We start from the raw sequence: 26,202 nt of genomic DNA, 5'->3' as shown, positions 1-26,202 counted from the left end.
AAACCCCAAAGAACCTATAGAGCTCAGAGGAGCTGTTTTGTGCCTGCCTGCTAATGAATGTTTAACAAATGTCGTGAGGTAAGAGGGTCAGATTTTAGTCTGAAACTTGTTTCTCTGTATCCCAAGAGTGAGGATGTGGGGCAGGCAAATCCTCATCTCTTCAGACTTCTCTGGCAGGTATTTGTTACATTACCAATGAAAAGGAACTAAGAGTTGGACATTATCAGCTTAGGTCAGTTTGCAACACCTTGCTGCCTCCCCAGAGCATTTCCAAGGAGCAGAGCACGGGCCCTACCTGCCTCGGGAACCACCAATTTCTGTAACCTCCTCATTGCTAAAGAATCTCCTCTCCTCCTCCAACCTTCATGTGTGGCCAGAGCACCCAAAATGACAGACAGTTGAGACCTCAAAGAACTTACATAATTTCCCACCCCACCAAGCCAAGGCTTTTACTCTTTTATCTCCACCCACTCCCCCCAACCCTTCACTCCAGCACAATTTCCTTGTGAAGCTTAAGCTTTTATGGAACAAAGCCAGAAAGGGAGTTATCTCTAAGCAGCTTCTGTTCTCAAGCCTTTCCAGGGATCAGGGTGCCCAAAAAAGTGGCTTACTTGTCTGGAAATTTCTAGCTGCTTTGGGTGTATCCTAAAGACTGCCCAGACAGGATGTGCTGGTTATTCTCTGTTTGCCCTTCCATGATTACCCTCCACCCTTCTCCACCCTGCTTGTGCCCTTGGAGGCTGGCTTGCATGGACTGCATTACCCAGGCACCCTTCTAACTTCCACTTGGGTTTTGTTAATGGGAGACATTAGCCTGAGAGGATGAGAGGGGAAGGAAATTGAGGATTTATTTCCCTGCTGGGCCATGGCTTATATCCCTTTATCAAAGGGCACAGCTGCTGTCAGGCAGCACTTTCTTACCAATGGAGCTCTGTTATGGGCTGAATTGTGTCCCTACCCACCACCCACCCCCAAAAAAGATATACTGGAGTCCAACCCACAGTATCTCAGAAGGTGACCTTCTTTGGAAATACAGTCTTTAGAGAGGGGGGGAATCAAGTTAAAATGAGGTCATTAGGATGAGCCCTAATCCAATATGAATGATGTCCTCATGAAAAGGGGAAATGAGGACACAGATTGAGGCACACAAAGAGAGAAGATGTTATGAAGCGACATGGACAAGACGGTCATCTACAAGCTAAGGAAAGAGGGCAGAGCCTTCCCTCACAGCCCTCAGAAGGACCCAACCTTGCTGACAGCTTGATTTCAGATTTCTGGCTTCCAGAACCATGAGACAATACATTTCTGTTGTTTAAGCCCCAGTTGTGGTACTTTGGCAACCCTAGCAGACTCACACAAGCTCCTGTTGGGTTCTGGTAACACTTCTACCCCTGGTCCCTTAAGGCCTACAGATAGCAAAGATTTCCACTATTAGTCCCTGAATGCCTCATCATCCCTTGGTAGTCTCCCTTACCTCTACACACACCTCAATCCCCTCATTCAAGTCTCTTTAATTAGTCTGTTCACTGTGCCATGTGTTCCTGACGCTCAAGCCTAGACTATAACTATATTTTCACAATATATTTCACAAAACTGTCATAAGGGCAAGAGAAAGTACTATTGGCATTCTCCAGTTATGCAGACATCTACTGGGAATCTTACATCATTCAAAATAAAGCATCTGATATATTTTCACTTTTTTCTGTTGTCCATTTCATCTCACAGGACATAGGGGAAGCCATAGGGGGAAGTGATACTTTGGGTTTCATTCAGGTCAAAACTTTAAACAAAGTGTAAGTTTGTGGTAATCAAGGCAGGGAATGCTGGGTGTGATAAAACGTGTGTCCTACACTTTAAGTGCTCAGGTTTCAAAAATGTCAAAGAAGTGTTAGGGAAGATCCCAGGGCAGTCTTAAAAAGTAAGCTAGCTTAAGGGGAATAGGATCTTTTCAGAACTTAAATTCTGACACTGCCCACGAGCAACAATAAATACGACGATGGCTCATGATCTCTGAATAATTCTACTTTTAAAAGGACTTGCAGAAACAGTTGTGGGAGAGGGGTATGCACGTAACTGAGAATGAATACCAAAGAATGCCCACCACTTTTGAGAATAACTTCTGGAAGGGTCAAGTCCAGAATAAGACAAGCCCTGTGAAATTGGGCAGGGGGGAGAGGGAGTGATTTTTCTTTTTTTTTCTTTTTTAAGATTTTATTGGGGAATTGAGGGGAACAGCGTTGGGGAATCGGGGAAGGAAACAGACAAGTTGCTGTCCTTTTGTTCTTCAGTCTAGTTGTGGAGGACGTCGCTTCACTAGCCCATGTTGGTATTAACATTGCACTCTTCCCAGGTGTGACAGATCAGTCGCCGGCCACTGGACAGCCGCTCACAGAGGCTCACGGCGGCTTACAGCAGCTCACGCCCGCTGCCTGCCAGCCCCACTGCAGCCTACACCGTGCGGGCAACTCATGGCAGCCCAGCTCCATGTCGAGCTGTTTTTCACCATCTTAGCTGTAGAGGGCGCAGTGTCACTGGCGCTACTGTGCTATCCGACCCAGGGCCCTGCTGCTCAGAGCTGGCGTCCCAAGCCAGCCCTTTTAACCAACACACCACTTGGCTGGCCCTCAAATAAGTTCTTAAACAGGTGGTTAGTAAGTTCTTAGAGAAAGAAGCAAGAGTTACTCAGAGTCAGAATAGGTGTGACTGATTCATCCGAAGCTAAACTTACTTCCTTTTTGATGGATCTGCAATAACCCATTTGGAGTTTAGCACACCTCTCATGTTGTCTCTCTCAGGGTTTTCTCTCATCCAGACATTTCTCATAAGCTGCACATCATTTATTCTTTGATTAGACAACTATCTGAGCATCTGCTAAGCATTGGACATTGTGCAAGGCACTGAGGATACATCAAAGAAAACACAAACAGGGTCCCTAGCCTCATAACTGTTTACTTTCTGGTGGGGAGTAATTTCCCGATTGTGGGACTTTTTCTCAGCCACCAGCTCTCTCCTGTCTTTCCTAAACCACAAGTGGTTTTCCTGAGCTAGCAGAATCCTCAGACTTCAGGGTGTCTGCCCAACACCCCTTTCATTCTCAAATATAGAGTGGGGAGGAAACTGGGTGGTAGTGCTCCTTGACCAACAGGTGCTGTCCTCTTTTGCAATATGCCCAGAAATGCTATCGTGCAGGCTCCATGCCACAGCTATTAATTATCTAAATTTCCAATTTGGCAACCTACATTTCCAGCCTCACATCCCACTTCATCCCTTCGGGCATTGCCAGCCTTCCGCCACCCCTGCCCACAAATTTCCAAGTCTGTGCCTTTTTGCTCAATTGATTTTCTCATTCAGGAATGCCTGCCATCTCCTTCTCCGTCTGTGGAAATTCTACGTATTTCCCAAGACCCAGCTCATAAGCTGCCTCCTCCCTGACTAGACTTAATTGCTTACTTTGTTCAATAAAATCCTGCCCAAGCCCCTACACTTGACTTGTGCAGTACTGCTGTACTTTTATCCTCCTTTCTCAGTCCATTAGTTACTGGCCTGTCTTCCCCGCTAGAGTCTAACCTCTTTTAGGGCACAGGTCTTCAGAGCTTCCACCCTGTCCAGCTACAGAACTTTACAAAGGGAGTTGGCAAACTAAGGCCTTAGCCAAGAATGGTTGAAATCATTGAAAAAAGATAACAGAAGAATAATATTTTGTTACAATTACATGAAATTCAAATTTTAGGGATCATAAATAAAGCTTTATTGGAACACAGTCAGCCTCTGCTTTCTATGACTGCTTTTGAGCTCTAGAGGCAGAGTTGAGTAGCTGAGAAAGATCTTATAGCCCACAAGCTTTAATGTTTACTATATGGCCCATCATAGAAAACTTTGCTGATCCTGTTTTACAATAAGGGTTTGATGATTGAATCATTGGGTCGGGTCACCAAAATTTGGAGTACATATCCCCTCCAAGTTTTTGTTTCCTTGTAGAGTGGAGGTAAGAACTACGTTGCCTTTAAGTTGCCATGAACATCAAATGAGACAATGAACTTAGAAAAGTATTAAAGCATCCTATTAAGACAATTGTGTTTATCCGTGTACTGAAAAGATGAAGTGGTAAAATGAGGAAACACTGTTTTTAATCTCCTTCTTTCTTCCTTTACAGCCTTCATTTAAACGAGAAATTTTAAGAGAAAATTCACTCTTATAATTTCCACTAGGTCATAAGTTCCTTCCTTCCAGTCTTTCTTTTGTGTTGCTCCCACTTCCTTTTCTTTCTCGTAATTTCTCCCCTCATTTTCTTTACATGGCATCTAAATTTGCCCTAGCAATAGCTGAGCGTACTGGGACACGCCTGATTAATCCATTTGACAGACAAGGAAACTGAGACCAATTCCAGTTGGCTGCGGAGCTCTGACTCAGCACGCAGAGACCCCTAGAAGCCGCGCTCTTCGCCATTCCTAAGGGGCAACCGCCGGGCGAATAGAACAAACTGACCCTGCCAGAGTTCCAAGCTTGGTTCTCAAACACCTCTTTAGCATTCACGTTCTGCGTTCTTCCCCGCCCCCTCGGCTCCCATTCTTGACTGCCCTCCCCTTCTCGGGAGCAGGTGGTAGGTTCCGCGCTTAACGCGCAGGCGCACGCCGTCGTGGGGCGAGGGCGGGGGCGGGGCGGGAGCGCGGGCTTGGTTTTGGGCCGCGGCGGGAGCGGGAGTCACGGCCACTCGAGTGCGCAGGCGCCTGGCGGTTACCGGTCTCGCCATGGAGCGGAAAGGTGAGCAGTGGAGCGGCCTTCGCCACGAGGGGCAAAGGCTGCCTGGGCGAGGCCCGGGTCAGTGCCGGGAGCCTCGCCTAACCGCTGCAGTCCGGTCCCCGGCCGTGCGGCTCCCCTCCATTGAGGTGGCGCCACCCCTCAACCCTCGCCTTTGGGCTGCGGGTCCGCGCCCCTCAGCCCGTGCGTCCTTCCGCGCCCACAGTCGTCACCCCTTGTTCCCCGCCAGGCTGGCCGGCGCCTTGGGGCCACTACAGGGCCCCGCCCTCGGCGGGCGAGGCAGACCACCGTCCGCCGGCCCCCTGACCCGGCCCGAGCCCCCTCCGGCGCATCCCGCCTGGGTGCTGCTCAGCGCCCGGTGGGCCGCCAGCTCCCTAGCCGGCCGCCTCGCCGAAGCCGCGGCGCTCACCCCGGAGCCGCCCCTCTGGCAGGCCCCGCACTCCGGCCTTGCGTCCCTGCTAGCTCTCCACCCTCACCTTGATCGCCTCCTTCCTCCACGTTGGCCTTTCATCCATCCCTCTCTCCTGCAGTGCTTGCGCTCCAGGCCCGAAAGAAAAGGACCAAGGCCAAGAAGGACAAAGCCCAAAGAAAGTGAGTCTTGAACCCCAGCATCCCATTCTTTGGATTTCCTCCCGCACCTCCTCTCCTCTGGTTTCACATCTTGAACGTGCACCCGGTTGGGGCATCCTGCAGCCCCAGCCTCATGGCCTCGGGCGGCCTTGGAGGGTCGCTCGCTCTCCATGAACCATGCGGAAGGGAGCGTCTGTTGCCGAAGGCCAGGCCTGGGTCTGTGCAGCCTCAGGTCTGCTGGAAAGGACTGTTGGAGCAGGTCCAGAGCCCGTCCGGTCATTACCTCCCCAACTCCAGAGAGGAGGCACAACTCCTCTAGTTTGGGCCTCCCAACGGAGCTGGTGGATCATTATCTGTCTGTCCGTGAACTCTGGTCTCTTTTGCGTACCTGCTTCCCAGCGTCTTAACTTGCCTCCTGCGTCCGCACGATAGGCCGTTAGGGAATTCTTGAATGAATTTGCCATATTTTGGCCTGCCAGCTACACGCTCTTAAGAGGAGGGCATGGTCTCCCTGGTTAGTCAACTTCCTGAGGAGCCTGCAGGGCGCATAAGCCTTGCTCGCAATGTGCAAGGCAGACCACTGTATGCACAGCCGGTTTCTCTTAACTGCTTTTCATTTCTCTAAACCTCAAGTCCTCGCACTGAATGCAGATAGCTTCTGGGAAAGTTCTTTAGCCAACACTTGGTGATTCTGGTTTGGTGTATAAAGTGCTACATATCCGTTTTTATCAGCAGGATGCAAAACCGTGGTTTAGCACTATTGTGGGAAACACAAAAGTTGGACACAGCTTAGTAGAAACGCCCAGTAGAGGGCTTCTGTAAGTGAGGCTTAGTCTAAAGAATTTTTATTTTGTACTAACGTTTAATTGCAAAGGGTCTTGGGAATTGTCTTTTAGATAATTTGTGTTCAGAAAAAAAATGCATTATTTTCTTGACACTTTTTCATTTACTTAATGTTATGTGGAGCTGTATACCATCTAATTCTTTCCAAGTGCATGAAATGCATTTCAGGGGCTTTCCTTGGTTACCTTTCTGAATGACAATACCAGGTAGGGGTGTATATTGTTTTGGTGGCTACCTAATGTTTTGAGAGCACATAATGACTTCTGTCAATAGCGCTAAAGTGGTAGGTGACCTCATCTCTTGCTTCATTTCTATCACCTGTCTTATGAAATTTTTTATTTGCGAAGTGCTTTGTAACCAACACATTTAAATGAGTGTTTGTATGTGTTTGTGTGTGTGTTTGCTTCTTGATTATCCATGTATGAATTATTCAAAAACCAGTTTTTAATCCCAGATTGGTTTAATGGAAACAGCGAGGAGCTAACTTGGTTCTACTATGCAGTGGAAATTTAAGTGTTACTCATTTTCTTTTTGGGTCTTAGTTTTGTTCCTCCCTGTGGAGCTGATATGAATGTGTTATAAAACATTTTTTGCTGATATAAGCTGGTGGTGATTTTATTGTTCATTGTATTATTTAGAAGTCATCTGTCCTAGTCTCTCCACATGGAAATTAATTTTGGTATTAGCTTGAATAATTTGGGAGATACATATATATGTGATCATATACTTTATTTTAATTCAGATATTCATTACTTTGGATTATCTATTTAGGCCATATGCTTTATTTCTAAAGCTGAATATATGTACTTTGGATTTTCTATTACCCCTCCATTCACTACTGTGTGTAGCCTAGAATTAGTGGTCTTCATTATTTACTGACTTGCTCAAAAGCAACCAAATAGTCCAGATAATCTAGCACTTATTTTACTGAATATTTCATGTTGTGCACCTTTGACTCCTGAAAATAATATGTGAATGAACCAACCCCATTTACTTGTAGTGTCAGAGCTGCTTTATTTTTCTTTTGTCTTCACTTAATACCTTCCCTTGATAATTTTACCTGTCTTTTTTTGTTTCTCCAGCCTTCTCTTAAGTAGCTGAAATGTCTAATTAATTAATTTGGTTAGAGTACTGTGTCAGAAGTTCAAGCCCCACCTGACTCAGGTAACTTGACTCTGTTCCATGACCTCTGACTTCCAGTCATTTTGCAAAGGCAGGCTGTTACCAGATCAGACAGGGAGAAGGTCTGAGGAAGAAGCATACCAAAAAGTTTGGTCAGAGCCAGTCAGATCTGGTTTGAATTTTGATTTTGCCACTTTTTAGCAATCTGATAACTTAGTTAAGGAAACGGTCTTATATGTTCTTATGTTGGTAGCTCCGTCATACAGAAAACTGATCAGGACCTGTAGTTACAAAAACCAAGCAGTTAAATGAAAAATTTTAGGAACTTTTGAAAAGTACAACAATATATAGCACTCTGGCAATTTAGTCATGGTATGGTCCAGGTAGAAAGGATTTTCAGTTACCTGAGTTTGTAGATCTTAAAAACTAGAACCTATATCGAAATAAGATGCCCATGGAGCTGGAGCTGGTTGTAGCAGGGTCAAAACTGGAATCCAGGGCTCCTGCTTTCCAGCTCAGTGCTCTTTAGGATTTGTTTTCTTTGGGCTCTTTCATTGTCGGAAGATTTTACTTTGGGGATTTTTAGTTGTCTTACTTGAAGAATTCCTTCTCCATTTCACTTTTCCAGGCACTGTACTCTTACTAACATTAACTTGTTGATGATAATCTGTATTTTACTTTACAGATAAGGAAATCGAGATGTGTCAGATTATTCCCCTATAAAATTGTACAGTTAGGATTCCAATAACCCAGGTGACATACCCCAAAGCCCTGGGTACTAACCACTGCTGTCTCCAAGTGATAATCCCTTTTGGTATGTCTGAGGACAAATAAGGTAGAGGCTGAGTGAACAGAGCCTTCTGAGTAAGGGACCTCAGGATGCCTGGGTGTTCAAGTACCCTTTCATGGCCCCCTGCCTGTGTCTCTAAAAGGGTACAGTGCTGTATCTCCCTTTGAGCATTCAATTTTCAATATGTATACCAATAGCTACGCCTTTATGTTTGTCATAAGCTTTTATAATTTAACAGTTTATGTCTGCTTTTGAAATTGTTTCTATAGAACACAATTCCAGAATGGATCTCATATCTAATAATTTTACTACTTGAGCTTAGGAAGTTAATTTGGACAGTAATTTTCACTTTATTTTCAGTTAAAGAACTTTATGGGTTTAGTATAAATTTCATAATAAAATTATTTGAGCTGGAGAAGAGCTTTTGCTCATTCTGGTACTCACTGAGCTATGGAGTCAGAGGGGAGATGGTTTTATTTATTTATTTTTCTAAAGATTTTATTGGGTAATTGGGGGAGGGGAACAGTATTGGGAAATTGGGGAAGGGGACCAGCCAAGTTGTTGTTCAATCTTCGTTGTGGAGGACGCCAGTCACCATCTAGTTTCCTGTAGGCAGCTCGTGGCCTCTAAGCTCAAGGTGCTGTGCTCAATCTTAGTTGCGGATGGGCATAGCTACCATCCCATGCGGGAGTTGAACCAGCAGCCTTGTTGTTAAGAGCGCATGCTCTATCCACGGAGCCATCTTGGTGGCAGCTCAGCTCAAGGTGCCCAGTTCAGCCTTAGTTGCGTGTGGGCGTAGCCCACCATTGAACAGGCAATCTTGTTACACCAGCTGAGCCATCCTGCCACTTTTTGGCAGCTCAGCAACAGCTCAGCTCAGGCACAGCATCGCTGGCCCATGTGGGAAACAAACCGGCGGCCCTGTTGCTCAGAGCTTGCACTCTTAAGCCAGCTCCTAACCAACTGAGCCTCTCGACCAGCCCCTTGTTTTATTTCTTAATTTTCCAAAACTGTGATTGTTACATTGAAAGTTTAGAAGGGAATGTACTTTAAAATTTCCAACATTTTTATGCAGCATAGAGTACATAAAATAATTTTCAAAAATTAAATGATATTGGATGCTTTTTACATTTACATTGTACATTGGAAATTGGTTCTGTATTAGTGCCATATACTGAAGCCTTACTATTTTCGTTTTTTAGCTCGTTTTTTCGCTAAGCCTTAGAAATGGTTCCATATTAGGACAGAATTGCTTCATCTAGTATTTCATTACATGGATGTAACCATAATTTATTTTAGTACCTGTTAATAAACGTGTAAATTTTTAGAACAAAAATTGAATCATTGGGTATAGTTTTCCCAGTTAACATTACCATGAGCATTTTTCGTAGCATTAATATTCCACATCATTTTAAATGTTCCACTGTAGGCTGTTTGCAGTTTCTCGCAATTCATACCTAAGATGAATAATCATGGATAAACATTGCTCACTCATATCAGTGATTATTTCCTCAGAATCAGTTCTTAGAAGTGATATTGGCATGTACATTTTAAAGATTTTTCATTCATGTTGTCAAAGTTTTCTTTAGAAAGAATTAACCATTTTAACTCCATTCATTAAACAAATAGGTTTTGAACACCTACCATGTCCCAAGCAGTTTTCCATCCTTGTGACACATGAAGAAAAAAAAAACATACCTATCCTCGGGAGCTTTATTTTATTTGGGGGGGAGGAGGGGGGGGCAGGAGAATAAACAATAGACATAATAAGTTAATTACATAGTATGGTAGGTGATAAGGTGGAAAACAGAAAGAGGAGGGGGGTTGACAAGTGGGGATGGGGATGCAGTTTTATTTATAAATACGGTGCGCGAGGCCACATTGAGAAAGAGACACTTGAAGGAGGTAGATGGACGACTGCTCCAGTATTCAGGGTAGAAATATTCTTGTATCTCCTGCTTAGCCGGCAGAACTGGGCACAATTACTTTAAAAAGTTTTCCAAATCTGGTAACCTATATGCCTTGTTTTAATTTCTTTTATTACCAACATAGTTGACCATTTAGGGATATATTTATTGACCTACTCCTATTGTTTTGCCCATTTTTTATATTAGATTGTTGATCATTTACTTGGTCTTATGAGCTATTTATTAAGACTATAGATCTTTTGTCATATGGCAGATTTGTATTTCTCAGCTTGTTAGCCTTTCAAATTTCATTTATAGTGTCTTTTTGACATAAATTGATTTTTTTTAAATGACTAATGTTTTTTCCTTTGCTTTTAAAAATCTCCGGTATTAACCTTTGAGATTTTCATCAACTGTCATATCTTTAAAAAACTTGCATTTTTAATTGTGCTGATTCCATTGATGTTGGTACTTGCAAAATTGCATTTCTAGGTTTGCTCTTGTCAGAAATATTTTCTTGTCTTCTTTTCTTCCATAGTAAGTTTATGTATGTTAGTAAATTTAGTTTACATCAGTTTTTCTACTACAGTAAGGCTCAGAGGCTTGCCAAATTACCATGCTCCTTTAGATTACTTGGAATGATCAACTTGTTGAAGTGCTAAAGTGGTGGGTGCTTAGGAATTCCTTTATTAAACATGAAGAAAAGATAGGCTATTCAACTAGAATTCATTTTTACTGTATTTTTAGTCTTGGTGGAATAACTGCAGCAATTAGTTTTCCCCCTACCTTAGGTAGACTTTTGTCCTATGCTCCCAGATCCTCTCTACCACTAATGCTGGTTTGGGGACTAAGTTCATTTTTATATTGGCTAAAGTGTTATTTTAATACTTCTCATTGTAACTGAGTTAATCCCAAGCAAGAAAGAAAATTCAGATAGCCAAGAATTTTTTTTGAATTCTTTCTTTCCAGGTACAATGCAAAAATAATGATTTAGCTAAGAAGAAATAGATATCTAAATATATTTATGATCTTACAGTTTTTTTATTGACTTTAAGATGCTGTCAGTTTTAAAATACACCATTTAATGTACCACTAAGAAAATACACTACTAATTAAACTGATACACCATTACATCTTGATTTCAGAGATGTGAAATTGTGGGAGACATATTCCTGTTTGAATTTGTGAAATGCAGTAATTCTGATAATGTGTAGAATTAGTAGAATGGTTTTCTTTTTTAAAGCTTTATTGTGGAAAATTTCAAATATATACAAAGTGAGAGAAAATGGCAAAATAGATTTTCATGTGTTCATCCCAACTTCAACAGTGACTGCTGTTTCTGCTGTGACTGCTGTTTCATCTGTATCTTCTACTCCCCTTCATTTTATTTAAAAGCAAACCTCAGACTTCATATCATTTTGTAAGACAAGGACTCTTAATTTTTTAAAACATAGCTACAGTATTATCACACCTAAAATTAAAAAAAACAAGTCCTTAATAGCAAATCCCAATTTGTCCATTTTTTCTTGCTAATTTAAGTTGGTTTGAATCAGGATTCATAAGATCCTTACATTGCCATTGTTGGAAAAGTCTCGAGTCTTTTTTATCTGTAGGTTCTCCATGGTTTTGTTTTTGCTAGACGGCTTCATAGGTGGTATTGCATACTTCTATCAGAAGGCACCTAACGCTGCTTGACTCTTGTGATGTTAGTGGCCGTTGATCATTTTCTAGATCCATTATTTTATTTAGGATTGAAAATGGTAATCTTTTCTTTAATTTATTAATTGTAATACTTCTATGAAGAGAAACTTTACCTAATCTCTTTGGTTACCTAGAGAGACACTTCGTATATATGAGAGACATGATAAATACTTGATACTTTCCAGTTTTCAAATCATGAGTTGAATTCCTAGAATCCTCCATACTGATCAGTAAAGATTTATTTGAATATGAATTCACAGATTTGAACATATTTGTGGTTCAATCCATTATAGTTGAGTTCTTTTTATATACAACTTAATGGAGTTATAAATTACATACCATAAAATTCCCGTTTAAAGTGTATAATTCAGTGATTTTTAGTATATTCACAGAGTTATGCAACCATCACCAAGATCTAATAAGTTTGAAACATTTTTATCACCCCCATACCTGTTAGCAGTCGTTCCTCATTACCCGCCATGCTACCCTACCTCCAACACTGATCTTTCGTTTCTATGGATTTGCCTAGTCCGAGCATTTCATATAAATGGAATCATAACAGTACATCGTCCTTTGTGACTGGCTTCTTTTACTTTGTGTAATGTTTTCAATATTCATACATTTTGTAGCATGTGTAATTGTTATTTTTATCGAGTGTCCCATCTTTGGCCAGTTGGAGTACCATCATGATGACACCTGAGTCCATTTGACTCGATTTGAGGCACCTTTGATAGCTTTTTCATCTCGTTTGACAGTTTGTCCAGACTTATCTTGTAAGTTTTTTGCCCCAGGCTAGGAAATAGTCCTTTTCTCTAAGAAGCGTTTTAGTGGGAAATGGCATTTGGAGATCACAATCTGGGGACTTAAGATGCTTATTCCTATTGAGCTAGTCATTGTTTCTAGGCCTTTTTTGTGATTAAAGCTACCAAATAAATTATGTTTAAAAAAAAAAAATCATGAGTTCATGTTATACTTAAAAATCAAATTAAATGACCCAGGGACTTTTCTTCCTTGATGTTCCATCTCTATCTCCTTTCTTCCACATTGAAAAAAACCCCAGTTCTCGACAACATCAACATGATTATTCATTTTCTTTTACCCAAAGAGACTAAATCCAAAATAGTCTCAGAATGATGATACCAACACTACCACCAACAATATGATTACTGAAAAAATTAGTGTCTTTTTGTGGTCGTTCTTAGGGTATATTTCACTATGGGTGCAGAGTCAAATTATTGAGAAAGTACATGGTAGTTCCTCACTGTGATTGTGTTACAAAGATTCATTTGTTTCATTTTGCTTTCATTATATATGTCTTTGGCCTTCAAAACTATTCCTAATTTGGGTCATCTGTGTTCTTAGTTTCAAGTGACTAATGTATGTAATTTGTAATTGTGTTGATTTATTTTTAGAATGTGGCTTAAGAAGCATACTATGAGTTAACTGAATAGGAATGGTGATTAGAGTGTGTGGAGTTGGGACGACTCCTTTAAATCTAAAGAAGAAAAGACTTCTTAGCTCTTGTGGGTTGTCCTGTGAGAAGATGAGTCCAGTGTTACCGGGTCTTCAGATTTTTCGAGATTCTCCAGATTGTTTAGTGCTCATGACTGTTTTAATTGTTGTTTTATCCATTGTAAACAGAAGTTTGGGGGCATGGTTTAGTTTACAGCCTGCAGTCTGTAATTTCTGCCACAGTCTTGAGGGTTAGGATTAGGCGTTAATAGGCTTAATGCTGTCTCAAGCACCCTCTCCTAAAGTTACAGTAAGCACAGTTGTGGAGGAACCCTGTGGTTCCCTGTGCCTCTTACGAAGGATTAACTGGGAATTTGAAAAAGACCACGAAAGATCAGCTATGAAGACCAGAGAATCCAGTTTTTCAACTATTTTAACAAATGATTTCAGAAAGTTATCAGAAACCACAAAAAAAATATTCTTTGTTCATTTTCAGAGACACATAGTAGTAGCACTGGACACAAAAGTCAGTTGGCAGGAGCTAGGAAAGTAAAAATCATGTTCATTTGTACCACGACGTGCCTTTAGTTGTACACATGAAGATCTTGGCCAGGTGTCGTTCATTGCTATTGGGTAATAAAATTTTCGTTGGCATAAATTCCTTGGGCAGTACTGGTAGGTATTTTAGGATAACTTATCAAGAAGTTTGAGAATATAAATGTATTTTAAAAAGTATAAGAACTGTCACCAATAGTGGTAAACAAACATCAGTGCCATAAAGTTTGGAGTTGGTACCATGAATTATGTTGGTGATTTTATATTTTATTTCATTTACTCAAATTCTAAACTGTTCTGAGTGAGTGGGCATTTTTACACGGCTACCAGTCCTTTTGGAGGTGGTCTTGTGAACTTTTGTTTCCTGAAATACTAGGGTAGGCGTATTTTGTAACTGATTATAAATGTAAGTTGTCGGCAACTGTCTCTTCTCATTCACTTTGCTCTTAATTGTGTTGCTGCTCTTCCGCCTCTGTTCTTGAATGTCCTTTTCAAACCAAGCAGTTGATCAAAGATGACAGGTTCTGTCTACACATATGTATACTCCCATGATAACTTTTATACTCCTACAGCTACCTATGCCTTTGCAAATAGATTTAACAGGAATTGTATTTTGCATTTTTCTTTGCCAGTGTTAAGAATATAAAGGGATAAATTGGGTAGCTCATGCTCATGTTTCTAGGTAGAAGGATAGTATACTATAGGTGTGTATGCTTGTGTGCTGTTTACCAAAAAGAGTTTGTCCTTTCAGTCACACAGTCTGGGTTCCAGTTTGCCTCCAACACCGTTGTTGGGTGAATGATGTCATTTGACTTCTTGAGGCTGAGTTTCCTTATCTGTAGATGGCGAGGTTCTGAGGATGAAATTGCACATGTGAATGCATACATTTTAACAGTAACAGTTCATCGTGCATCCATGGCCCAGCGCTGAGCTGACATAAAGGGCTCTGGTGACTACTCCCTTACTTCCTCTTTCTTCCTTTTCTTTGACGTTTGTGCCATTTCTCACAACTCTTCATGTATCAAACTAACAGTTGCAGCTCATCTGTTAGCATTTCCTGTATATGTGTCTATATCAAGTCTACTTTGGAGTATAGTCGCCTAAAGATCAGGGATAGTTTATATTTAATTACTTGTATATAACATCTGATAAATTTAGGCACTCAAATTTTAATTTTGATGTTGCCAAAACCTAGCTCCAATTTAAGATTACTGAGCTGAGATTACTACTTGAATATGTCCCAGAAGTTAAGTTTGGTTTGCAAAAGAAAGAAGTTATCTGTCAGGAAAAATACATGTGGAAAAGGTAGTGGAAAAAATTTAGCATTTATTGAACTCCACAGTTTGTAGGTGCTGGAACTTTAAATAGCATTAAATTTTGCATGAGATCAGGTACTCCAGAAGAGATACAAAGATGACTTAAAACAGTCAGTCCTTCCCCTCAAGGGACTTAACAATCTCTTAAGGGAGATAAGTATTCAGATATGATTTTCATCCAGCCTGGATTTGTTTGCTAGGGTTACATAACAAAGTGCCACAAACTGGGTGACTGAAACAACAGAAATGTGTTGTTCCACAGTTCTGAAGGCCAGAAGTCTGAAATCAAGGTGTCAGCAGGGTTGGTCCCTCCTGAGGGCTGAGGGGAGGATGTTTTTCCTACCTCTCCCCTTGGCTTGAAGATGGCTGTCTTCTCCCTGTCACTGTGCCGCATCTTCCCTCTATGCCTGTCTCAATCTGTGTCCAGATTGCCCCTTTTCATAAGACATCAGCCATATTGGATTAGGGCTCATCCCAATAACTTCATCGTAACTTTTAATTACCTCTATAAAGATCCTGTCCTCAAATAAAGTCACCTTCTGAGGTACTGGAGGTTAGGACTCCAATATATCTTTTTGGTGCGGACACAATTCAACCCATAGCATACCCCCTAGAAGACAGTTCTCCGCATTAGGAGATCTACAGTTCTTCATTCCTCAAGGCAGAAAGAAAAAGAAGACTAAGTTTACGTGTAAGTAAGCTAGTTGTAAGGTGCTATTTCCAGTCAGCTTTTAGTTTGTCTTTTGCAGCCAGAGTGCAATCATTTCTACCCCAAAACACAGCATCTTCAGAGCAGTTCTTTCTCCTGAATTTCAGTTCTATTTTGAATCATTTCAGATGAAACTCCAACATCTCTCACCTCTTTACTAAAATGCCACAACCCTATTTAAAATAAGGTCAGCTTACTCTGTTCCTTTACCCTATTTAATTTTTCTTTATATAGCCCTTCTCTTAGCCTGACATTATAGAACGTGTATCTCCCTGAGAGACGTTAAGATAGGACTTTGATGGGACTTTCCTGTCCCAACTTTAGCTATTCACCAGCGGAAACTAGATAGATGCAGATAAATCAGGACTAATTTTTTTCACCTCATGCTAGAATGTAAACAGTGTGACCAAGGACTCTTGTTCGCTCATGGCTGTATTTCCAGTGCCTAGAAAAGTGCCTGGCATACCTATAGGACACTCATATAAGTTGAATAAGTGAACAAATATTTGCTTTTCCCTTATTTTCTACATGCAATACTGAAATTTATGTATCAGGCACTGTACTAAGCATAAGATAAACATAACCTTTATGATCCCTGTGAGGTAGATATTTTTCCTGCCCTCATTTTACACACTGGGCGACTGAGGCACAAAGAGCTTCTTTAATGAATAGTTTATTTAAAGTCACAGAGCTCTGGCAAACTATGAAACCACAATCAAAGCTAAGTCTCCTGACATTGTCAGCAACTACTCTGCAGTGTCGCCTGCAATAACTGCTTTCCAGTCCTGCTATATTTTACCACCTTCTTGCCAAAAGAATTTTTCTAAAGCATTGCTTTTGTAGGATGACTGCTACTTAAATTTCTTGATCACTTCCTTCCACATAAACTACTTCAATGGTTGACATTTAAATGTCTTCACCTTCTAGTTCCATTAGAACTAGAGGGTGGGGATGTAATGGACTTCAATTGAAGAAGAATGAGTTACAGCTAAAGATGAAAGAGAAGGTACAGACCTCGTATGTATCCCTTTACTAGGCTTTTGGGATACTGCAGTGAGCAAAATAAAGGCTGTCCTCATGAAACTTATATTCTGGGAGTGTGAAGAGGAAGACAATAAAATGTGAAGTGCTAAAGAAAAATAAAGCAGGGGAAAGGGGAAAGGGGAGGCACGCAGCCAGCTCCTGTTTCATATGGCAGCGTCAGCCAGGAGGGCTCTCTGAAAAGGCAGCGCTTTAACAGACCTAAAGCGGTAAGGTCGGAGAGATGGGTTTGCAGGGGCAATGAAGTCACATCACGTAAGGCCTTGTAGGCCATTGTGAAAACATCTATTTTGAGTGTAGTAGTTACCTAATACTGGTGCTTTATTAAAGATCAGTTTTTATTAAGTACAAGTGTGATTGTCTAAAATGCTGCCTGAAGGGCCGGCCGAGTGGCTCAGTTGGTTAAGAGCTCGCTCAAGAGTTTGAGCTCTGAGCAACAGCGGTTCGATGCCAGCCCGAGCTGAGCAGCTGCTAAGCTACCAATAGGTAGCAGGATGGCTCAGCTAAAAATAAATAAATAAATAAAATGCTGCCTGTAGAAACCTAGGCTGCTGGGATTAGGAGCTCACAGAGTGCCATCTAGTGGCTGTTTTTCATAAATGTGGGTGAGCCTTTCCAGAAAAGAAGCAGGCTCTACAGAAGTTTGTGTTGTGAGCCCAGTCATATAAATGGAAAATGTGAATGCCTGAAAAAACCTCCGTTTGTGAACTATTTGAGTGTAAGTTACAGACATGCCCTTTTACCCCTAAATACTCATGTATTCCCTTAGAACAAGGATGTTCACTTTCGTAACCACAATATAATAATTATCAAAATAGGCAGTAGATTTCCACCAGATCTGCCCTTTGTCTCTCTTGATGGTATTACTGCTGCAGTCCAGGACCTTTCCTTACGAAGAGCTATTAGTTTGCTGCCATTGGCCAGATGTGAAGAACCCTCAGTAAGCTTTGGGTTAATCCAGATATAGCTTTAATTTCTAATAAAAACAGAAAGAAGGGAATACAGTAGTACCCCCCTTATCTGCAGTTTTGTTTTGTGTGGTTTCAGTTACCTGCAATCAACCATGGTCTGAAAATATTAAATGGAAAATTCCAGACAAACGATTCATAAGTTTTAAATTGGACGCTGTTCTGAGTAGCGTGATAAAATCTCACACCATTCCACTCCATCCCGCCCGGGACGTGAATCATCCCTTTGTCCAGCGTATCACCCTTTAGTCACCCAGTAGCCATCTCAGTTATTAGGTCAACTGTTGTGGTATTACAGTGCCTGTGTTCAAGTCACCCTTATTTTACTTAATAATTGCCCCAAAGCCATTAACTTTGATTACAGTATATTATAATTGTTCTACTTTATTATTAGTTATTGTTTGTCTCTCACTGTGCCTAAGTTGTAAATTAAACTTTACAATAGGTATGTATGTATAGGGAAAAACATAATATATGTAGGGGTCAATACTATCCCCGGTTTCAGGCATCCACGGGGGTCTTGGACCATATCCCTGCAGGTAAAGGGGGATTACTGACTGTGCCAGCTCTATTGAGGTATGATTTACAAACAGTAAAATGAACTCCTTGTAAGAGTGCGGTTGAGTGTGCAGCCATGTAACCAACACCAGTCAGGGCTAGAACATTTTCACTGCTGCAGAAAATTCCCATGTATGTGTCTTTGCATTCAGTCTCACCCCTTCCGCCTCTCTCCCCCTCCCCCAGCTTGCCCTAAGCAACCATCAGTCTTCTTTCCATCACAAGAGATTAGTTTGCCTGGTCAACCATTTCATATAAATGGGATCATATAATATGTATCTTTAGTGTCTCGCTTTTGCTCAGCATACTGATTTTGAGATCCATTGTGTTTCTCGCACGTATTAGTAGTTTGTTTCTCTTTATTGTTGAATACTAGTCTATTGCATGAATATATCTCAGTTTGTTAATGTCTTCTCCATTGGACATTTGTGGGTATTTCTGTTTGGGGCTGTTATGAACAACTTCTATGAAGTCATGTATAAAATCTATGAGTGAACGTATCTTTTTATTTCTGTAGGATTAGAATTGCTGGAATATGGTTACAGTCTGTTTAATTTTATATAAAACTGCTAAACTTTTCCAAAATGACTACCATTTAACATTACCACCAACAGTGCATGAGAATTTCAGTCATTCCACATTTGATTTTAATTTTTATTTAAATTATGTTTCCTTGATGACTAAATGCTGGACATGCTTCATTCTTCAATGACGTGACCAAACTTCTTGCCCATATAGAGGGCTGTTTGTATGTTGGGTTGTAAAAAGTTTTTTATATTCTGGGTACAAGTCCTTCGTCAGATGTATGTATTGTATTTTCAGTATCTTAAGGGTATCTTTTTTAAAAACAGGTTTTTAAAATTTTGACAAAGTCCAATTTTTTTTCCCTTAATTTTTTTCCCCTATTGGTGTCTTTTTTGTGTTTTAGGGGATATTTGTGTAACCTAAGGTTGTGAAGATATTTTCTTAAGTTTTGGTCTGGAAATTTTATTAGAGTTTTAGCTTTTACATTTATTTCTGAGGCAAGGAGAAAGAGTATTGTGTCTTTTTTGTATTGTTTTGCCCGTAAAATACAGAGAAGCATATAAAGACTAAAAAAAAAAAAGTCAACCCCCATCCACACTCCCTTGAGAAACCACAGGTTGACTAACAGGTATTGTGTACTTTCTATGTAACTTAAAAACACACCCACATTAGCATATGGGTTGTTTCTTCTCCCATTAAAATGGTATAAACCCTCTCAGCAAATTTATTATGGATGTCTCCTGAGTTTACAAATCTTTCCCAATCTTCTTAATTTCATTTTGGTATAATTTATTTAAATATTGACATTTAAATTATCTCCAATTTTTTAGTATTACAAACAGAGCTGAAATAAATATTTTTGAATATATTTCTATTTCTATTTTGCTGTTAAGCAAATATTCTATAGGATAGATTTCTAGTAATAGAATTCTGGTCAATGTTATACCCATTTAATACACAGCTTACGTTTTGATATAAATTGCAAACTGTCCTCAAAATATTAAACCAGTTTACTCGTATACTGTGGGTATGAGTATGTACTAACATTTTATTTTGTTAACATTTTTTTTTTTAAGATTTTATTAGGGAATTAGGGGAAGGGGAACAGTGTTGGGGAATCAGGGAAGGGGAACAGACAGGTAGACAAATTGCTGTTTTTGTTCTTCAGTCTAGTTGTGGAGGACATCGCTTCACTGGCCCATGTTCGTATGATCATTGTGCTCTTCCTGGGTGAGGCAATTGGTCACCGGTCATTGGTCAGCCGCTCACAGCAGCTCCCGGCAGATCACACTTGCTGCTGGCCACTCACGTAGCTCACAGCAGCCCACTGCAGCAGGGGCTGCAGCCTACACCGTCGCTGGCGACTCACAGCAGCCCAGCTCCAGGTTGAGCTGTTGTTGTTCATCATCTTAGCTGTAAAGGGCAGTGTCACTGGCCCTCATATGTGGGATCCGAACTGCAGCCCTGCTGCTCAGAGCTGGCGTCCCAAACGAGCTCTTAACCAGCTGAGCCACTTGGCCGGCCCTGATAGCATTTTTAATATCTTTAATTTTTTGTCAATAAGTTAGGGGATAAATGGTTTCAGTTTCTCATTTCCTTTATTACAGAGCTTTTTTTTCTCTTATTAACCATTTTATTACTGATAGGATTTTAACTTTGACCAAAAGTTTAAAAGGTAGTTTGTAGATTCAAATTCTGAGTACTAACTCGGACTGAAGAATTTTTTAAAGGCCTCTGATGCTCTCTGCATCCTCATGTTGTTAACATGTTAGTTGCTATTTCCCTGGCCAGGAGAACTGGACCCAGGTGATGGGAAGTGCTACAAGTGATAACCAGTATTAGGAAGCAGCCTCCACGGCTGAAGCTCCTATTCAGTGGTGGAACCAGAAAAATTAGGTAGAGAGTAGATGACAGGCCCTAAGAGAAACATCAAAAGGAAGTCAACAAGAAAGCATTCCTTTTCATCAAATCAGTAGGTAAAATGACACCTTGATGTAAAACTGAAGGCTGGTTATAATTTATTAACGGGGCCAAAGAAATAAGTCTGTCCAATTCAGTAAACATTTGTCAGTGTGTAAAACAAGAATGAATAAGACACAGTTTGTATTCATGAAAACTATAGCGTAGTTTCAGATTGGTGGTGGCAAAGAAAAATTAATGTTATACAAATATTCTACCTGTCTACCTAACTGATTGGATGACAAAAAAACACTCCATTCTTGAGCAAATATACGAGTATGCTTTATAAAAGGAAATCTTTGCTTTAACATTCTGTTTGGTGGTTTACATAAATGGGATTCATAACTATACCTTTACTAGATTTCCATTAGCCAAGTAAATTGCAAATACCAGACACTTTACCTAAATACTTCAGTTGCTATTGCTAAGAACAAGGATGTTCTTTTACATATTTTTCTTGGCTGTGATACCGGTAATAGTATTACTACGAATAATGGCTTGCTGTTATCTTACAGCCAGTTTATATTCATGTTTTGCCAGTTACCTTAATTAAAACTCATGGTTCAATTAAGGTTTTCATATTGTACCTTGGGTGTGTATGTTTCTTTATCTGTTTTCATCTAAAACACTCTTCCCGCCCTCTCTCCAACCCTCTTTATACCATTGTCTTATTCAAGAGGTCTGGCCAATTGTCTTGTAAAATATCCCACACTCTGGATTTGTCTGTATCCTCACAGTATTCTTTAACTTGTTCCTCAATCTCTTGTATTTCCTTTAAACCGGAGGCTAGGACTAAAAGATTGATTGGGTTTTAGTTAAACATTTTGATGAGAGTATTCAAGATGATGCTGTGTACTTCATATTGTATAGTATTTGTAATGGGAAATTTAAGCCTGTGGTTATTGGAATCTGGTTTTGAAATTTTTTAAGGTGAAACTTTCTGTTATTCTATTATAGTGCATACCCCCTTTGATTAAATTAGAAAACATTAGAACTTGTGGATATATTGAACCCAAAGTCTTTCTGTCGCCCAAATGGGAGAACAAGTTTTGCTCTTGTTTCATACTTTCTCTTCCTGGACTGCTATTCTCAGTAGCATAAAGAACTAGACGGGAAGTAATAGCTTTACTTCTGGATCAGCAGTGCAGTCTTTTTTTATATTCCTGTGTATTTGGGTAAAATACTCAAAATAATTTTTCCTCACTTGTTTATGTACTTATTACACAAAGCAGTGGTGGATTTTAATATCCTTGTGGCTTTAAATTAGCCTAAAACAAGGAAATTTGGTCATTTTGGTATTGGACTCATTTGAACAGTATTTAGATATTGTATGCAGTTTTTATAGTTGATGTTTTTGTGGTTTAAAACATACTACTTTTAAATCTGATCCATCTTTGGGGGCGGGAGATAACATTTTTATGAATTGGAATTTCTAAACTCTATTCCTTTGGAATGCAGAAACTGTCTTTTCTATAAGGTTTTAGGCAAAATGTAATAATTTGAAGTCAAGGGATATTTTAAGATTATTGTACCTCCAAAAATTGCACGGTCATGAGTGAGTTGGATATCTCTAAGTGAAATAATTTGGTGGCAAATTACATAATAAAGTTCAGACTTTTTTTTCTTCCTGCTTTCCCCCCCTACTTTTAGTGAACAACTACCCTTCCTTGAGAGAAGCAACACAATTGTGTTTACTGGCATGCTGGTGTGTGACAAGCATCAGACACAAATAGATGAACACAGCTAAGCTACTTTATAATAATAAAAAGCCCCATCTCTCTCTGTCTCTTACTGCCAAAGTGCTTTCATTTACATCATCACACAAGAAGCTTCACTGAAATCACTTAAATAATTTTTTTTAAAAGGCAAGCAACAGACTAAGATCCCTTACTTATTGACAGGATTAGGGATAGAATGAGTGTGTGTGGCTTTTGGTATCCTAATAAGTGATGTTTCTGCTAAATATGAGAGGATTCTAGAGATAGGGATAGTTCAATCATGACAAAAAGTGCTAGTGTAAAAGGGAAAATAAAGAAAGATCCTCCACTTTTCAAGTATTTTCCAAGTCCCAAATATTTTTATCTAAAAAAGTATCATATCTTGAAATTGTAATTGGATTAAATGCCGGTATGATTATTGGTTCCTTTCTCCCCCCCAAAAAAATTTCTTTTACAACCTCTTTTTTTAATTTATTTATTTTTTTATTTGTTTTAATTGGGGAATTGTGGCAGGGGAACAGTGTTGGGTAATTGGGGAAGGTGAACAGCCAAGTTGTTGTCCTTCAGTCTTAGTTGTGGAGGGTGCAGCTAGCTCAGCTCCAAGTCCAGTTGCCATCCGGCCGCCCATTGGCAGCTCAGAGCAGCTCAGCTCAAGGTACTGTGTTCAATCTTAGTTGGGGGTGAGTGTAGCCACCATCCCATGTGGGAGTTGAACCAGCAGCCTCATTGTTAAAAGCACATGCTCTATCCACCATCCAGGTGGCAGCTCAGCTCAAGGTGCCGAGTTCAGTCTTATTGAGGGTGGGCGTAGCCACCATCCCATGCAGGAGTCGAACCAGCAGCCTTGTTAAGAGTGCGCGCTCTGTGCCGGCCAAGTGGCACGTTGGTTAAGAGTTGGCTTGGGAACGCCAGCTGTGAGCAGCAGGGTCCCGGTTTGGATCCCACATGAGGGCTAGTGACGCTGTGCCCTCTACAGCTAAGATGGTGAACAACAGCTCAAACTGGATCTGGGCTGCCGTGAGTCGCCCGCAACGGCGTAGGCTGCAGTGGAGCTGCAGTGGGCTGCCGTGAGCTACCGTGAGTGGCTGGCAACCGGCGCGAGCTGCCGTGAGCCACCCCGAGCGGCCGTCCAATGGCCGGTGAGTGACTGCCTCACCCGGGAAGAGCGCAGTGATAATACCAACATGGCCCAGTGAAGCGACACCCTCCACAACTAGACTGAAGAACAAAAGGACAGCAACTTGTCTGTTCCCCTTCCCCGATTCCCCAATTCTGTTCCCCTCCACCAATTCCCCAATAAAATCTTTAAAAAAAAAAAAAAAGAATGCGTGCTCTATTCCCTGAGCCACCTGGGCAGCAGCTCAGCTCAAGGTGCAGAGTTCAGTCTTTAGTTGCGGTGGCAGAGCCACCATCCCATACGGGAGTCAAACAGGCAACCTTGTTAGAAGCACGTGTTCTCACCAACTGAGCCATCCTGCCACCTATTGGCAGCTCAGCTTGGGCGTAGTTCACTGGCGCAGGTGGGAATCAAACCAGCTACCCTGTTGCTCAGTGCTTGCACTCTTAAGCAAACTCTTAACCAACTGAGCCGCTCTGCTGGTCCTCTCCCAAAATTTTTAAATTGCATTCCTCAGGCTAGCTGCCAGTATTCTTTAATATCAGACTATCATAGAGAAAAGCTCCCGTTAAAGAGCTCCAGTCCAAAGAAACTATCCAAACTTCTCTATATGAAATAATAATAGCGCTTGTTACCAGACACTATTCTAAGCCTTTTGTAGGAACTAACTCATTTAATGTTCACAATAACCTTATAAACTAGGTGCTTTTATTTTTATGACTTTATAGATAAGGAAATGGACTCATTGAAGTTAAGTTACTTGCCTAAGATCACACAGGAAGTAAGTATAAGTAGCAAAGCCAAGATTTGACCATAGACAAGTTATTGCTGAGTCCATGGTCTTACCCTCCATGTTACACTGTCTTTCATGATATATAATAAATGATTGTCATTGAGGTTCTGGAAAGGGGAAACAAAAGGGGACGTGTGTGTCTGTAGAATTTAAGGCCTTATGGTCAATTCATATAGAGGAAAAACTTTTCTTTTTCCACTTAATCTGAATTGCCATGAATTCCCTGATATAGGTAACTTCATCTTATTGGGACTATGAAGATGAAGGAATAATGTCAACTCCTTTTTCTGCAAGTGTTTGGTGTACAGTGAGTGTCTTTGTTATCGTTGTTGTGTTTTGGAAAATCTGAACTGGAGCCAGAGGTCAGAGGGCTAAGAAGGAGGCTTTGGTGAAAACACACAGACAAGAATGTACATACCGGTACGCTTGAAGACACAGGAGGAACCTGGCAATGTGATAAATTAACTTAAAAAAAAAACAACAGTGATGGATACTCTAGAAGTTCATTGAGTAGGAACATTTTCAAGTATAGTAAACATTTAAAATGGAATGTATTGATTAAGGGGTACAAGTCAGTGATCGTTTTAGCAATTACAATTTTTATCTCAAATGAACAAATTGGTAATCAATTTTTGCATAAATAAATGAAGGTCATTTATACAGCCAATAAATTTACTCAGCCCTCTCTTGTTGGATGTTTTATGTTTCCAGGTTGTTCGAAGAGATTATCTCTATATATAAAAAGAGAGAGAGTGGCAACCTTTGTAATGAAAAGCTACATGGTCCCCTGTCCCACCCTTTCCGCAGTCATAGGCATACTTCCTGAGGCAACTACTTTTACCTGTTTCTTAGTGGTTCTTTTGTGGGGTATTTTTACTCAGATATAATTGACATACAGTATTATTGCTTTCATGTTCTTTTGTTTAGATACACATCTTCAGCATACTTATTGCTATATGTTGATTCATCAGCTTTAGCTATTACCATCAATTCATGCTATGATTAAGGAAGATTTAGTTTGTTTATTCTACCTCCACTCTTTCTCCCCCATGCTCCCAATAAAGTACTAGGTTTAGATCCAGTTTTTTAAAAGCTTTTGAGATACAATTCACATACCATAAATTCACCCATCTAAAGTGTACAATTTGGTATATTCACAGAGATGTGCAGTTGTACCAAAATCTAAATTTAAAACATTTTCATCACCCACCCACCCCTCAAAAAACCCAAGCCCATTAGCAGTCACTCACCCTTACACTCTTCCTCCAGATTCCAGCAACCACTAATCTTTCTGTCTGTATGAATTTGCCTATTCTAGACTTTTCATGTAAATGGAATAATACATGTGGTCTTGTGGTCTTTTGTGTTGTCTTCTTTCACTTAGTGTGTTTTCAAGGTTCATCCATATTGTAGGATGTGTTGGTATTTCACACCTTTTTATCGACGAATAGTATTCTATTGTATGGATGTACCACCTTTTGTTTATCTGTTCATCAGTTGAAAGGACGTTTGGGTTTCCATTTGGGGACTATTATGAATAATGCTGTTGTGGACATTCATGTACAATTTTTTGTGTGGGCACATGTTTTCATTTCTCTTGAATATATACCTTGAAGTAAAATTACTGGGTTATATGGTAATTCTAATGTGTAACACTTTGAGGAACTGACAGTTTTGCAGAGTTGTTGCACCATTTCACATTTGCACCAGCAATGTATGAGAGTTTCAGTTTCTTCACACCTTCACTTGTTATTGCCTATCTAGATCCACTTTTGATTACTTGGTAACTTTATTTCAACC

General features: G+C 40.4%; 1 protein-coding gene across 1 annotated transcript in view; it reads left to right on the top strand.

Moving 5' to 3' along the window:
- The first annotated feature begins 4,733 nt into the window (after positions 1 to 4,733).
- Positions 4,734 to 26,202, top strand: part of SRPK1 (SRSF protein kinase 1) — a 65,981-nt gene continuing 44,512 nt past the window's right edge. Inside the window, 2 exon segments of the mRNA XM_019667476.1 lie at positions 4,734 to 5,244; positions 5,247 to 5,349. Coding sequence (XP_019523021.1) covers positions 4,749 to 5,244; positions 5,247 to 5,349 — 599 coding nt within the window. The 5' untranslated portion in view covers positions 4,734 to 4,748.

Source organism: Hipposideros armiger, unplaced genomic scaffold (assembly GCF_001890085.2).
Source record: "Hipposideros armiger isolate ML-2016 unplaced genomic scaffold, ASM189008v1 scaffold_497, whole genome shotgun sequence".
Lineage (NCBI taxonomy): Eukaryota > Metazoa > Chordata > Mammalia > Chiroptera > Hipposideridae > Hipposideros > Hipposideros armiger.
Note: the sequence above shows the minus strand (reverse complement) of the source record. Positions and strands in the feature narration are given on the sequence as shown.